The following is a 13,296-nucleotide window of genomic DNA, read 5'->3' as shown; positions in this document are numbered from 1 at the left end:
GGGTCTGAATCTGCTGTGCTGGGCAGGGTTAAGGTGGTGCTGGAGGGCTGATCCGGCTCCGTGCTGCCTGGAGCTGTGTCTGTTGCTGTGACTGTGGCTACTCACCCTTGAAGCTGAGTGCTGATCTCCTTCCATCAGCCAACAGTGGGGTCCTGCTGGTCCACCCGAGCTCCCGGGCAAAAGACATGAGAGCTGGGCAGCCCCAGAGGGGAGATAACTGGGGGAGACCTGTGGCTCCCTTCCAGTGCCGTCAGCTTGTTCATTTGGTGGGCAGCTTCTGTTTAATGCTGTTTTGCCCACTCAGTTTTTGTAACCCTACAGCTAGAAGGAGAAAGCTTAGTCCTGCTTCTCCTCTGGTTTAATTATCTTCAGCTGCTGAGGCTGCTGCACCTAATTCAGCCCTGGGTGAGCTACTCATGGAAAACCTGCCTGTGGTGAGCTGACTGAGATGCTCCCCCCTCTTTTGAAGGGCAATTGTACTAGGTGCAGGTGTGCTTCGGGAGTGAGGGGGCTTGAAGTGTTTCCTGCGTATATTACTGGTTCACCCAGGAACCATTCTTTGCACGGGGGGGCTCCAGTGCTGGTGATCTGTGTGGGAGCTGGTGGACGGGTGTAAATCCTGGGCAGAACACTCTGCTGCAGCCCCTCAGTGTTGTGCTCCATGCCCTTCCCTCAAGCCTGATCCTTCATAGACTGAGCTGGGAGGTGAGGCAGCCACCAGAGCCCTCCTCACGTGGAGAGGAGGAGGAGGAGGACGGGGAACACCACCGGGTGACAGATACAGGGGAGACTGACTTCTCCCTCAGCTGTTCCTGCATCTCTGCTCAGATAAAATAGAGTGAGCAGCCTGAGTTTGCAAGCAAGGTGTCCTGTGCAGGGCCAAAGCTTCTAGCAGAGCTGGCGGACGGCGTTCCCACCCCGTGGGGCTGACTGCTGGCTCTGTAAAGGAAAACCTGCTGCACTGCCCAGCTCTGCAGCTGGGCTGGGGAGGGATGGCTCTGCTGGTTTGCACTGGGAGGGAGAGCAGCGCACGGTGCCCAGAGCCCCTGTAGTCACGCTGCGGCCCTTGCCGGGCTGGTGTCTTGCCAACGTGGCTCTGACAGATCTGGCTACCCAGAAACCTGTCTGGAGCTGCCTGGAGACCTTCAGGAGAGACAAAGACAGAGGCAGCAGAGTTCAGTGCCTCCCTGCTGCAGCTGCACCTCAGTCTCCTTGGCTATGAAGGGTGGGAGCTGTGTCACGCTGACCCCTGCGATGGTGCCGATGGCTCCCAGTCCAGTCATACTGGGACACCGCGGGGCTGTCCCGGGACCCTCCTTCCCTCTCCCACGGGATTTTGGCAGGGCGGTGATCCCCCCGTGCCAACCTGTGGCCTTTTCCCTTCCTCGGAGCTCCCAAAGGACAAACCTCGGTCCCTGCATCACCCGCATCATGCGGGCGTGGGGAGCGCGTAGTGACGAGGACGGGGATGTCCCGCAGGGAGGCCGGAGCCCTCCTGCCCCCCGTGACGAGGTCACACTCAACACGGGAGTCGAGGCTCCTAAAAGCCTCCAGGAGCCGGTATCGGGTCCCTGGCAGCTCCGCAGCCGGTTTCTCCCCTCCCGGGCTCCCCCGGGCCGGGGTAACCGCAGCCCCGGCGGCTCCGGCAGCGCCAGGTACCCGCGGGGACGTGAAACTCCCCTAAAAGCAGCGAACCCCCCAAAGCCCCGGGCGGGACCGAGGGGAGAGACGGGCAGGACGGGGGAACCGCCGGCTTACGAGGAAGATCCGCGGCCGGGCAGGACCTTCCCCTCCGCGAACCCTCCGGGGCAACTCTCCGGCTCTGTGTTTGGTTTCTTTTCCTCCCTCCCAACGCTCGTTTTCCTTAAAGTGTCGGGAGCGGCGGGAGCCAGGCGCCCGGGGCAACGCGGAGCCCGGGGGCGCATCCCAACGGGAACCCCAGGAGCGCATCCCAACGGGAGCCCCGGGGGCGCATCCCTGCCCCGAGCCCGGGGAGCTCATCCCTTCCCGGAGCCCCAGGAGCGCATCCCTCCAGGAGCCCCGGGACTTGCTATCCCCCAAAATTCCCGTGCTCGGCTTCTCCCGAAAGAAGGAGCTGATTTCCAGTCGGTTTCGCTACCGGCAGAGCCGCGATGTCGGGGGGGCACCCGCCACCTTTCCCCCCACCCGCCCCTTTTCTTCTTTTTAGGCTGCTTCCTAAGAAAAGAAGGAAAAAAACCCGGGGTGCGGGGCTGCCCCGGCCGTGCCCCTCGAGGCGTGTCGGGGCCGCTGCCTCCCCAGGCAGGAGAGCGGGGAGGAAACTCATTCCGGGCGGGGTGGGGAGGGGAGGGCAGGGGGTGGGGGTCGGGCAGGGAGGTGTCAGCGGCAGGAGATGCGCCTCGGCAGCGCTCGGACGGCGCTTCCCCGCAGGTCGCTGCGCTGCGCTCGGCTCGGCAGCCCCGGGACCCTCCGGGAGCGGTGACGGGGGGGGACGCCCCTGCCGCCGGCTCCCCGCGGGAAGGCAGCGCCGGGGCCGGGACGCAGGTGAGCGGCCGAGCCCCGCAGCCCCCCGCTCCGCATCCTCCCCTCGTCCTCCCGCCTTGCATCCTCCCCTGTCCCGCATCCTCCTCTCGTCCTCCCGTCTCGTATCCTCCCGCATCCCCGTGTCCCGCATCCCCCCTCCGTGTCCTGCATCCCCCCCGTCTCCCGCATCCCCGTGTCCCACATCCCCGTGTCCCGCATCCCCCCTCCGTGTCCCGCATCCCCCCCTCTGTGTCCCGCATCCCCGTGTCCTGCATCCCCGTCTCCCGCATCCCCCCCCGCGTCCCGCATCCCCGTGTCCCGCATCCCCGTGTCCCGCATCCCCCCTCTGTATCCCACATCCCCGTGTCCCGCATCCCCGTGTCCCGGGGTTGCGGGTCCGTGTCCCGCGGGGCTCAGCTGTCCCTGTGCGGGCAGGCGGCCCCCGCCCGGCCCCGCTCTCACCATGCTGGACGGGCTGAAGATGGAGGAGAGTTTGCCGAGCGCCCTGGACGCCGCCGCCCCGTTCCCCTCGCTGCTGGGTAAGCCGGGGAGCCGAGGGTCCTGGGTCCGGGGGACCAGGGGGGCGGGGAGGCCGGGGAGCCGGGGAACAGGGGGGCCGGGGAGCCCCGACTCGCCACCGCCCCCCCCCGCCTCGCGTTTCGTTCCGCGGGTGCATTAAACCGCTGTCCCCCCACCCCTACTCCGCCCCGGCTCGACGAGCGCCTTTCGTTCGCCTCGGACGAGAGAGAACTCGTTTTATTTTATCTGTATTCGTTTTAACGTCGGTCCCGAGCGGCCGCCGCTCCGCGACCAACGAAATCGGGGCCGGCGCCCCCCGCCCGTCGCTGCCCCGCGCCCCGCGCCCCCCCCCCAGCCCCGGAGCGGCGCCCCGAACCCCCCCCCGGCCCCTCGGGGGGCTCCCCGGGGGCTGCCCCCGTTCCCCCACGGGTCGTTCCCGCAGGAGGAGCGGCGGCGCCGCGCTCGGTGTGCGAGGGCTGCCGGGGGGTCATCGCCGACCGCTTCCTGCTGCGCCTCAACGACGGCCTGTGGCACGAGGCCTGCGTCCAGTGCGCCGCCTGCAAGGAGCCCCTGCACGACACCTGCTTCTGCCGCGACAAGAAGCTCTACTGCAAGCCCGACTACGAGAAGTAAGTGTCCCCCGCGTCCCCCCAGCCCCTCTCGCCCCACTCCCCGCGCCCCTCGAGGCTCGGACCCAGCGGGCCGGGGCCCCGGTGTCCCCCACGCCCTCAGCCCCGCAGCCTCCCGGCACCCCCGCTTCTCCCCTTTTCGTCGCGCTCAGTCAGGCCCGTGGGGGGTTAGGAGCCTTTCGAGGGGACCCTCTGAGCCCCCTGGTCAGCGGAGGGACGGGGCCGAGCGTTTTCTCGGCTCCTCTGGCTTTATTTAGATTTAGGCTGGACATCAGGAAAAAATTCTGCATGGAAAGGGTCACTGGTCCCTGGCAGAGGCTGCCCAGGGAGGGGGTTGAGTCCTCTTCCCTGGAGGGGTTTAAGGGACGGGTGGACGAGGTGCTGAGGGACATGGGTTAGTGATTGATGGGAATGGTTGGATTTGATGATCCGGTGGGTCTCTTCCAACCTGGTGATTCTATGATTCTATGATTTCCCTGCTGAGCATCCACACAAGGGACGTTGTGTCCTCCCTGGCGTAGTCCTGGATGGGGCTCTGCTCCTAATATCAGGATTTTCCTAATATCCTAATGCGGGCGGGACGATGCTGTTGCTCCCCCGGCTTGGCTGGGGAAACTGAGGCGCTCGGCAGGGCCCGGGGACGGCTCTGCTGAATTCAGGCCGTTCGGTATCGCCCGCCGGGGCCTTTCCCCGTGTCTGTGGCTGCGATTGAGCAGGAAATTGTACGTAGGTGGTTAAAGCTTCCAGCCCCGACGCTTCCCCTTTGGAGAGCGTGGGGCCTGGGGAGGAGAGATGATGAGAAAATTATTTTTCTTAGAGAAAAGCCTTTCTTTTGGGAATGGGGTGAGCGTTGCCGACTCCTTCCTCTCCTGCAGCTGCTTTCGTTTTTTTCCTGCTCATCCCGCTCTTGCCGCTTTTGCTGGACCCCACTCCCTGGCCGGGTTTCGGAGCCAGCAAATTTGTGTTGCCTCTGGGCTGGTTGTTTCTCCGAGGGAGTGTAGTTGGGGGGCTGGATCCCTCGCTATGGTGATCGCACGGCTGCTGAAGCCCTGCGATTTAATTCCCAGGTCCCTGTTTTATGAGAACACGGTCATCGCCGATGCTCTTGTCGCTGGCGGGTCGGCGAGGTGCTGGGGACCAGCCCCGCTCCAGGCCTTTTTAAAGTTTTTCTCTCTAAGTCCCGTATTGTGGGTCTGAGTTTAATCGCTATGGATACAAGGCAAATTGAAAGCAGAATTTGTGCGTGTGACCTTGTTTTTCGAATGTTTACGAAAGAGCGGAAGAATTAGCTGCTGCGAGAGCGGAGGGAGCTGCGTTACGGGGGCAAAAATTTGTCGAGATTTTGTTTGTCCGTAGATATTTTGGCTACCGGTTTCCGTGCGCTTCCAACACAGTTTAATTCACATTTTTTCTGCTTTATTAACGCCTGCATTTGGAGCTTTATAGGGAAATTAGAGTCATTATTACTGCTGAAATGCCTTTCCAGCTTGCAGCATGCGTGGGTTTTATGCGGCGCGTTCGGCTGTGGATTCGGAGCCCGGGTAGCCGACTCCAGCCTGAAACCCTCCTCCTATGTCTTTTGGCCGAGAAAGAAATTGGTGCCACAGTCGGCTTCTTGCTGTGCCCATCTTGCTGTCAGGATGGACAAGGATGACTGCAAAAAGAATTAAAAAAAAATAACGCCACAAATATTTCCTAGGCCATGGTAGTGCCACTGTTTATCTTGATTATTTCTCAGCCGTGATCAGGCTGGTGACTTCTGCCTGAGCTCGAGAGTGGGCTCAGCGGCAGGCAGATTCCCGGAGGCAGGATGGTTTTAGCCCTGAGCCACTGCCAGCCTCTTCCCCTCCTGCACCTGCCTGCCCCTTCTCTCATGTTGTTGTCTCCTTGAATTTTATTTTACTTTATTTTTTGGCTGCGAGGCTGCTCCCTCCATCCCCCCGGCAGGATTCTCCGCCGTGCTGGCGATGTGACCAGGGGACAGCAAGTATTGGAGTGGTGTCCCAAAGAGCCCTTTCCTTCAGGGTCTGTGGAGCTTTATGTATGACTCTGTATTTAATTAAGAAACCCTCTTTCTTTGCCCAAACTGTCCTGTCTTTGGGCTGTTTTCCCCGGGCACAGGAGCTCCATGCCTGCCTCCGCCGCGGTGCTGATGCCGAGGCTTTTGGTGTGAAACACGTAGGGGAAGAGCTGCTGCTCGTGGACCGAGCTAATTATTTTGAGCGCGGAGCCGGTTAATTATTGTGTGTGAGTGACACTCCTTGCGCAGCTGATCCTCCGTGCGGTACCGGTGGTACCGCCGCTGGAGCTGGGCTCCGGGGGCCTCTCCAATAGCGCAGTGAAGCTCAACGGGCTCGACTGTGGTGTCTGTGCGTGAAACACGGTGCTGCCAGTGCTGTTGTGTTGGTGGTTTTGTTTGTCTTGGTTTTTTTTTGTTTGTTTGTTTTTAATTGAAAGAAGGGAATTTCTCTTCCAAACGGTGACTGTTGGGATGTTTTACCACAAATGAGTGAATGCAGTGTTTTCGGACATCTATCTTCGCACTCTGAGCTCCATTTATAACAAGGCTGTAGAGGGTTAATGACAGAGCGTGAGACGGCAGAGTTATGTCTTTAGTTATAAATACACCCGTGGAAAGTGTTACAGACAGTTTTAAGTGAGCATCTGACTTGCCGGACTCTAGAAATTGAAGAATCATTTGTTAAAACAGATGTTTTACATTTCTCTGTCTTTCGTGAAGAGGAAGACCTTGTGAGAGGGGACCTGGTGTGGGACGGATTAAAGACCAGGGATGCCAGGCTGGGTCTCGGCATCGCTTTGGGGTGCCTGGGCAGTTGGGACAGTGGTGCCAGCTGGGGGGCTGGGGGTCACTCTTGGACTGGATTCCCCCGTGCTGATGGGGAGGGCTCCTGGGGAGGGACGGCTCGAGCCCGTGCCCCTGGGACAGCATCTATTTGGGGCAGAGGACGTTCATTACAGAACATCCTGAATCCCGCGGCAGCCCCCGGCGCTTGTCCAAACCTGATAAGTCTCAACTATTACAAGGTTCAGGCTTTGCCCTGGACGGTTCCCCGACTGCTAAAGCAGCTCTGGGGATGCGTCCTGGCCGTGGGGCCCCCATGTTGATGACCAGGGGATGGGCTTTTGTGGTGGCAGGTTTTGAGGGGGATGGGCAGCATCGAACCTGGTCATAAATGGGAATGGGATCTGGAAGCAATGGGAAGAGCGGGGCTGCCCTGGAGACTTAAAATCCACGTGAGAATGGGAACTGCTGAGCTTCACTTGCCCGAAGGCGTTTCACAGTGGGTTTGTATGGGGCCCAACGGAGCCAGAGCCGTAGGGAGGACCTGGAGCCATCCTCACCCCAAGCCCTGCTGCGGGCAGCGCCAGTGGGGCGCAGGAACCCCACCGTCCAGTTCTGGGGGCCAGGGGCGCTGGACGCAGTGCGGTCGTGACGGGGGGCGCAGCTGGGGAGCGTGGTGGCGGCGGGACGGCTTGGCATGTCCCCAGCCGCAGCGCAGAGCCCCGTCCCCGTCCCCGCTGGCAGGAGCAGATGGCCGGCACATCTCGGAGCAGGCCTGGCATGTGGGTGGCCGCAGCCCCTGAGCCTCCGACGCCGTGCCGGGCTCCCCGGCCGAGGGAGGCAGTTGTGTGATGCTCGCCCTGTCTTTGCACGGCTTGATGGCTCTGTGCTGCTGCCAGCTTCCGCGTCGTCCTTGCAAAACTCCCCCTGCTCCCCTCTGAAATCCCTCGCTCCTGGAGTCATGGGGTTGCATGGGTGCCTCCACCTCCTCCATGAATTAAAAAGCCACACGTCCTTCCAAGTTCTGAATGTGTGCAAAAGAAAATGCATGCAAAGAAACCCATAAGTGTTGGGTTTTGAACCCACACCCGGTTATCTTCATATAGAGAACGTGGTCCCGGCAAACTGCAGCTCAGTCTGCCCGGAGGGAAGGTGGGATCTGCCCAGCTTGGGGCAGCGCAGGCTCCTCTTGCTCGCTAGAGGCTTGTCTGGCATCTGCTGCCGTACAGGAGAGAGGGGGAAGAGGTTTATAGTGTGGTGGCTGTTTATCTTGCTTAATGTGGGTAATGAATGTAATTACACAATTAGCTGCAAACCATTGCGCTGCTTCCCTGGCCCAGAAGGGTTGCGAGGGGGATAATCCCAAACAGATTGAATGAATAAAGTGATGCTGATGCTGGATGCTTTAGGGCAGCCTGGTCCTACTGTCCAGAGACTTTCTATGATCCAAGGGGATTGTGCTGCGATATTCGGTCCTTTGCCTTCTCTCACCTGGAGAAACAGGACTTTTTGCCCTTCTTTTGGCTGATGGAGAGAACAATTCTTCCAGAGAACTACGTCCACCTATGGTGCAGCATGTCCTCTGGAGGTCGTTTTCCCTTCTTACAGGGGATCCTATGGAGGTGATGGTTCTAACTTGGGTTTCTCCACTTGGCTGGGGACAGTCAGGCTGGCCTGGATGGGGATAGCAGAGCACGCAGCAGCTCTGCAGCATGATGTCCCTCTTGCTGGTCTCTCTTTTCCCTCAGCCTTTTCTTCCCATCCTTCTTTCCTGCTCTCCATCCTCACCCAGCACCTCATCTCTCACAGCAAACTCCTCTCTGTCCTCAGCCCCTTTCCCACAGCTCCCAGAGGAAATGTGCTGACTCTTTCCAGACTGGGATGAGCATGGCTCCGAGGCAGCTGAATTTGGCTTCCTTGCCTCCAGGGGTGAGGTGGTTGGTGCTGCCAGGCTGGGACCAGTCACCGGTCCTCTGTTTTGTTATTAAATCAGCTTGTTATGCTGGTGGACAGGGGAAGCACTGGGGTGTGGTGATAAGAGGGACATTGCTTCAGGTTCCAGGCTGGAAAAGAAGGGCACGCAAAATATGCCTTGCCCCATCTCTGCTGCTCCCATCCTCCTTTGTGCTGCTTGCAGAGCTCTCCTTTCCAAAGGGAGAAGAGAAGAAATTTGGCATCTTGCCCCTTCCCCCTGCCCTTAATTAGATATCTGTCTTACAATTAATGTTTCATAGAAAGGCCTGAAAGGGAACAACGTTTGGCAGCTTGGGAGTGAAGCAGCTGAATATACTTGTCATCTGTCCTTCTGTGGTGGGAACAGGGATGGCTTTGGGGTCACCCTTTCTCCTGCTTGTTGGCAGCGGGACCCTGGGGGCTATGAGTTGGTTCTGGCAGAGCCGGAACCTGAGCATTCATGGGACCCTCCATGGCTTCTGCCATCTTATTTCAGATCTGCCACGATTTTTCTTCCTTTTTAATTTCTTTCTTTCTCCTTCCATGACCCAGCACTCCTTGGCAAGGCACTCAGAGCTGGAGGAACCACTTCAGATCTTTGCAATCCCAATGAAGGCGCTGAAAAGAAATCAGCTCAGGGAAGAAAGGGGGTTTTGTTTTGGTTTGATGAGAATTTTGTCTCCACCAGCTGGAGAGACAGCTGGGGTCCTCTCCTGCCCCGGCTCGCCAGCCCTTGCCTTGCCGGTTCTTCACCTGCTCACAGCCGCCAGGAGCAGGGAGGGATTTGCTGAGCTGTGGGTTTAAGAAAGCCCGTCATTTGGTTTCTTGTATGGTCGTTCCTCAGGTATCTTTCCAGCCGAGTCTAAAGCTGATGCTGTGGTCACCCCTAGATCCTGTACACTTGCCCCGGGGTGTGGCTGGAGGGACTGTAAATCACCCTCTTCTTTGGAGGGGGAGGAGGTGGATTTGAGGGGTGCCGGTTGGTCTTTTCTGCTCGCAAGGGTACAAGTCCTGCTTCTGGGTGAGGAGGGGGAAAACCCAATTGTTTGAATCAAGTTTGGGTCTGGATTCACCATTCCCTACTTCTGGTGACCCCCCTGTTCAGCCAAGAGGGGCACGCAGCATGTCCCAGTGCTAGAGGATGTCTGAGGAAGAGGAGACAGTGGCCAAGGCAGAGGCAGGTGGAAATGAGAGAAGTGTCCTGGGTATTTTTCTTCTCAGGATTGTCTTTGTCCCTTTGTGATCTGCTTTGTCTCTGGCTCATGCCTGCTGCAGACGCAAATGTGAAGTGGGGATAGGGGGCCTGGGCTGGAGGACTCTGCCTCTGCCTACGATTTAATAAAGCATCTCCTGTGTAATGGAAGTAAAGAATATCTTTAAAGCAGGGAGAAAATACTTGGATTTTTTTTGGGTGAAATGCTGGGTTTGATCCAAAATATTTTTTTTCTGTAAGTATATTTTCACGAGAAATGTGGATTTCCATGTATTTGTAAGAGATTTCAGCAGGAAGAGGTGGAGGGGACTAACGGCACTCCCTGACGTGGCAAATGCTGTGCAAACGTGTGGAAGCCTGCAGCTACAGTTATGCCCGCCTGTAAATTCAGTTTTGTTCCTCAATAGTTTTAACCTGGAAGCAGCCCTGCCTGGGCAGAAGGAAGGCAGCTGGTCCCTGGGTGTCTTCTGGTGCTGTTGGTCCTCAGGGCCAGTGGGTGCACCCAGGTTGTCTCGTGTGTATCCATGAAACCAGCAGGCATTTCACTGCAGCTCTGTTTGAGGTTTGTTTGTTTCTTTTTTGTTGTTTTTGTTTTTTTTTTTTTTAAGTTCATCAAACCTTGGTTGCCCAGGAGAGAGGCTCTGTAATCCTTGGTTTCCCACCCCAAATATTTACAGACAGACAGATTCCAAAGCTTTTGCAAAAGGCGTGGGGCGGGCTGACCACTGAGCAGCGCTATGGCAGGGCAGCAGAGGTACCGTGTTGGGCTGCTGGCACCGGTCTCTTTTTACTGGGGGGGGCAGCTTGATCTGGCTATGATGGATGCAAGAGAAAGAGCTGAGATTTGGCTCCTTCACTCATGAAATCAAGCTGGAAATAAGAATATAGCTAAAAAAGGCTTCATTACATCATCACAAGTGCTTTGAGCGTCTTGCTGAATAAGTTTGAAGGCTGAGACTGAATCTCAGTCTCTCTCCAGATTTGCTAATTTTTATGTCACGTTGCCTTTGAGTGTTCCACCTTAGGCTACCTCTGACCAAAGGTGACTGAAAGGTGGTGTTTCAGGGATTCCGGCGTCTCACAGGTGTTGTTTAGGTAGGAGGACTATCCCAGCAGGCAGTGATGCTCCACTTCATCCGAGAATCGCTGGGTCTCCGTGGCCACAGACGAAAGTTTCACCCTGTGCAGAGACATCCTGCTCTTCCTTGAGGCAAATGCCTCAGAGGGCAGAGCACCCTGGAGGAGGTTTCCTCAGCTGGTACTCGTGCTTTGCGAGTCCATCAAGGCTCGGTGTTGATCCTTCCCAGCTGTCCCCCTGTCACCATCGTCTGTACATTGTCTCTTGTCGCTCCCTACCCGTCTCCTTTCCTTGTGGCCTTCATTTCCTAACGCTGCTCTTGGGGAGAGCCTTCTATCCTTGACAGCGGAACAAATCCTTTTTCACGCGACCATCACTCCTCAGCCCATTGTCCTCCGCCCCCGCCGCCACCGTGCAAAATCTCTCTCCCCGGTATGTCTGTTCCTCTGGAATGATAACCACGATTGCAGTGGGGTGGTGAGCCCAAAAGCCCTCCGGGCAAGTTCCCCTGCCCTGTGAGGGAGCAAAGCAGGGACTTAAAAGCACAGGAGGCAAGGGTGATTCCCAGGGAATCCACTGTTCATATGCAATTCATCTGTTTGGGACATGCATCTTCTCCTCTGGATTTGTGCTGCAGAGCTCCTGGGATGAACCTGGAGCCTGGGTGCACCAAGTCCTCCTCCTTCCCTGCCTGGGGCCAGCAGGGCCACGTTATGAGTTGAATTTTCTTCCTGGTCAAGCAGGAAGAGAGAGGCAGGAATTTTCTCTTTGCTATTGAAAGCTCAGGGAAGCATTTGAGAGGAAAAATTTGGAAAGGGGAGAGAAATAGGTTAAGGAACCTGAAGGCAGTTCTCAGCTGCAGCAGGTTTTTTTTTTTTATTTGAGAGTCAATGTTGTCATTTCTTCCCTCCAACCCCTGCTGTTGTAAAAACATAGGGATGCTTTCCTTTCAAAATTTCTGCTCAACATCTGCCAGCTCTGTTAAGTCCTTATTCCAGGAAAACAGCATCTTAGCTATGTAAAATGTTGCTAACCTCCGCAGTAATGAGTGTAAGCAGGAGGAGGGAGATGCAACATAGGAAATGGCACATGTTCACAATCGCCTCCACAGGGGTGATTTTGATGCTGTCAGATGAATAAAAATGTGGGTGGTGATAGTGAAGGTGGGCATTTTTCAAGGCGCAACCCCAAAACTCGTACCCAATGACTTCTGTGTCGAGCCTGGATTGCAACTGTCCTGCAAGACACTTCTGGGGCATCTTTTCCATTTCTGGTTGTAGAGAAGACCATCCAGGCAATGAGGAGAGGAAGGAACAGCAGGTCTGAAATGTGTGCATCGAGTGTACAGGACCCCATCCCCATGCTGGGTGTTGAGGATGGCGTGACAGTCTTCTCTCTGCTTGCACATCACTTTCTGTGGGCTTCTGCAAGGGCTGAAGGGGAGGAAGAGGCTCCTCTGGAGCACGTGGTTCAGCCGAGCCGAAGTCTGAATTGCCCGATGGAGATGCTGATTTTCAGGTCTTGCCTGCAGGAAGAGCAGAGAGCGCCTTGCGCACCTGAACGGTGTCTGTGAACCCAACTATCCTCTTGACTTGTGTGCCTGTGGTCTCTGGAGCAGTGAGGTGGCTCAGGCTCATGTGTTCCAAGCCTTATGTGCCGAACGGGTGGCCAGCTGGGTTGGCAATGGGGAACTGAATTACTGAATTACGTATATCTCAGCATCTCTGCTGCCGGGCAGAGCGCTGGAGTGGTATCGAGCAGATCCTTTCAAACAGTGATGTGGATGTGTGAGCTTGGTTACGAAAGCCATTAAGTGTTTGAATCTTCTTGATGCCTTCTCAGGTGAACGTTGCTCCTTCCTTCAGCATCCGTAATTATGAAAGGCTGAAAGAGCAGCCTCAACGGACTGGCTTAAAAGTTTAATGAAGCTTAAAGTCTTGTAGTTTGGGCTCTTTAGTCTGAGGTTGTTTCAGCTCTGTCCCTAGGAAAGAGGGTTAACCAGAAAGGGGAGGCTTCCTGCATGCATTACCTTGAGGACATTAAAAGCCACATTGATGGGAGGTGCTGTTGTGGAGATGGATTAGGTAAAGGTAATGAGAGAAGACATCAGAGATGGGTGAAGGGCCCTGCACGGGGAAGGTAGGTCCAAGTGAGGTGTTTATCCGTGGTGGGGGAAAAGCTGTCCACGTCAGGGGTGAGATTTTTCTGGGCCCTGCTGTGCAAGATGTGTGTATGATGGATGCCCTCTGCCCTGTAGCTCCAAATCTGATGGATGTGTGCTGGGGTGCAGCAGGATCCAAGTGGCTCCCCTACTCTGTCCGGTGTAACGCGCCTCCCGCAGTGCTCAGAGATGCTTTAGGCTGGGGAGAGCTGCCGGTGTGCCCGTGCTGGCAGTGTTAGACTGGGTCCTACCAAGAGCCAAAATGTCTCTGCCCTTGGCAGGGTCTCTGTGGGAGTTGCCTCTGCAGCACCAAACTCACCTTTGTACCTTTTCTTTTTGACTGGCTGAGACATGGAGCCGAGGCCCCGAGCAGTTGGCCGGTGAAGAGCTGGGGGAGAAGTGCTCTCTCTCCAGATGTGTTGTGTTAAGAATCTCTGC

At 56.9% G+C, this 13,296-nt stretch overlaps 1 protein-coding gene across 1 annotated transcript in view; it reads left to right on the top strand.

Moving 5' to 3' along the window:
* Nucleotides 1-2,965: 2,965 nt before the first annotated feature.
* Nucleotides 2,966-13,296, top strand: part of LMX1A (LIM homeobox transcription factor 1 alpha) — a 43,269-nt gene continuing 32,938 nt past the window's right edge. Inside the window, exons 1-2 of the mRNA XM_069863083.1 lie at nt 2,966-3,041; nt 3,464-3,650. Of these exons, the coding sequence (XP_069719184.1) occupies nt 2,966-3,041; nt 3,464-3,650 (263 nt within the window). The remainder of the gene's footprint in view (nt 3,042-3,463; nt 3,651-13,296) is intronic.

The sequence above is a fragment of the Phaenicophaeus curvirostris genome, chromosome 8 (genome assembly GCF_032191515.1).
Source record: "Phaenicophaeus curvirostris isolate KB17595 chromosome 8, BPBGC_Pcur_1.0, whole genome shotgun sequence".
Taxonomy (NCBI): domain Eukaryota; kingdom Metazoa; phylum Chordata; class Aves; order Cuculiformes; family Cuculidae; genus Phaenicophaeus; species Phaenicophaeus curvirostris.
The sequence above is the reverse complement of the archived record's forward strand: the minus strand, read 5'-3'. Positions and strand labels throughout refer to the sequence as shown.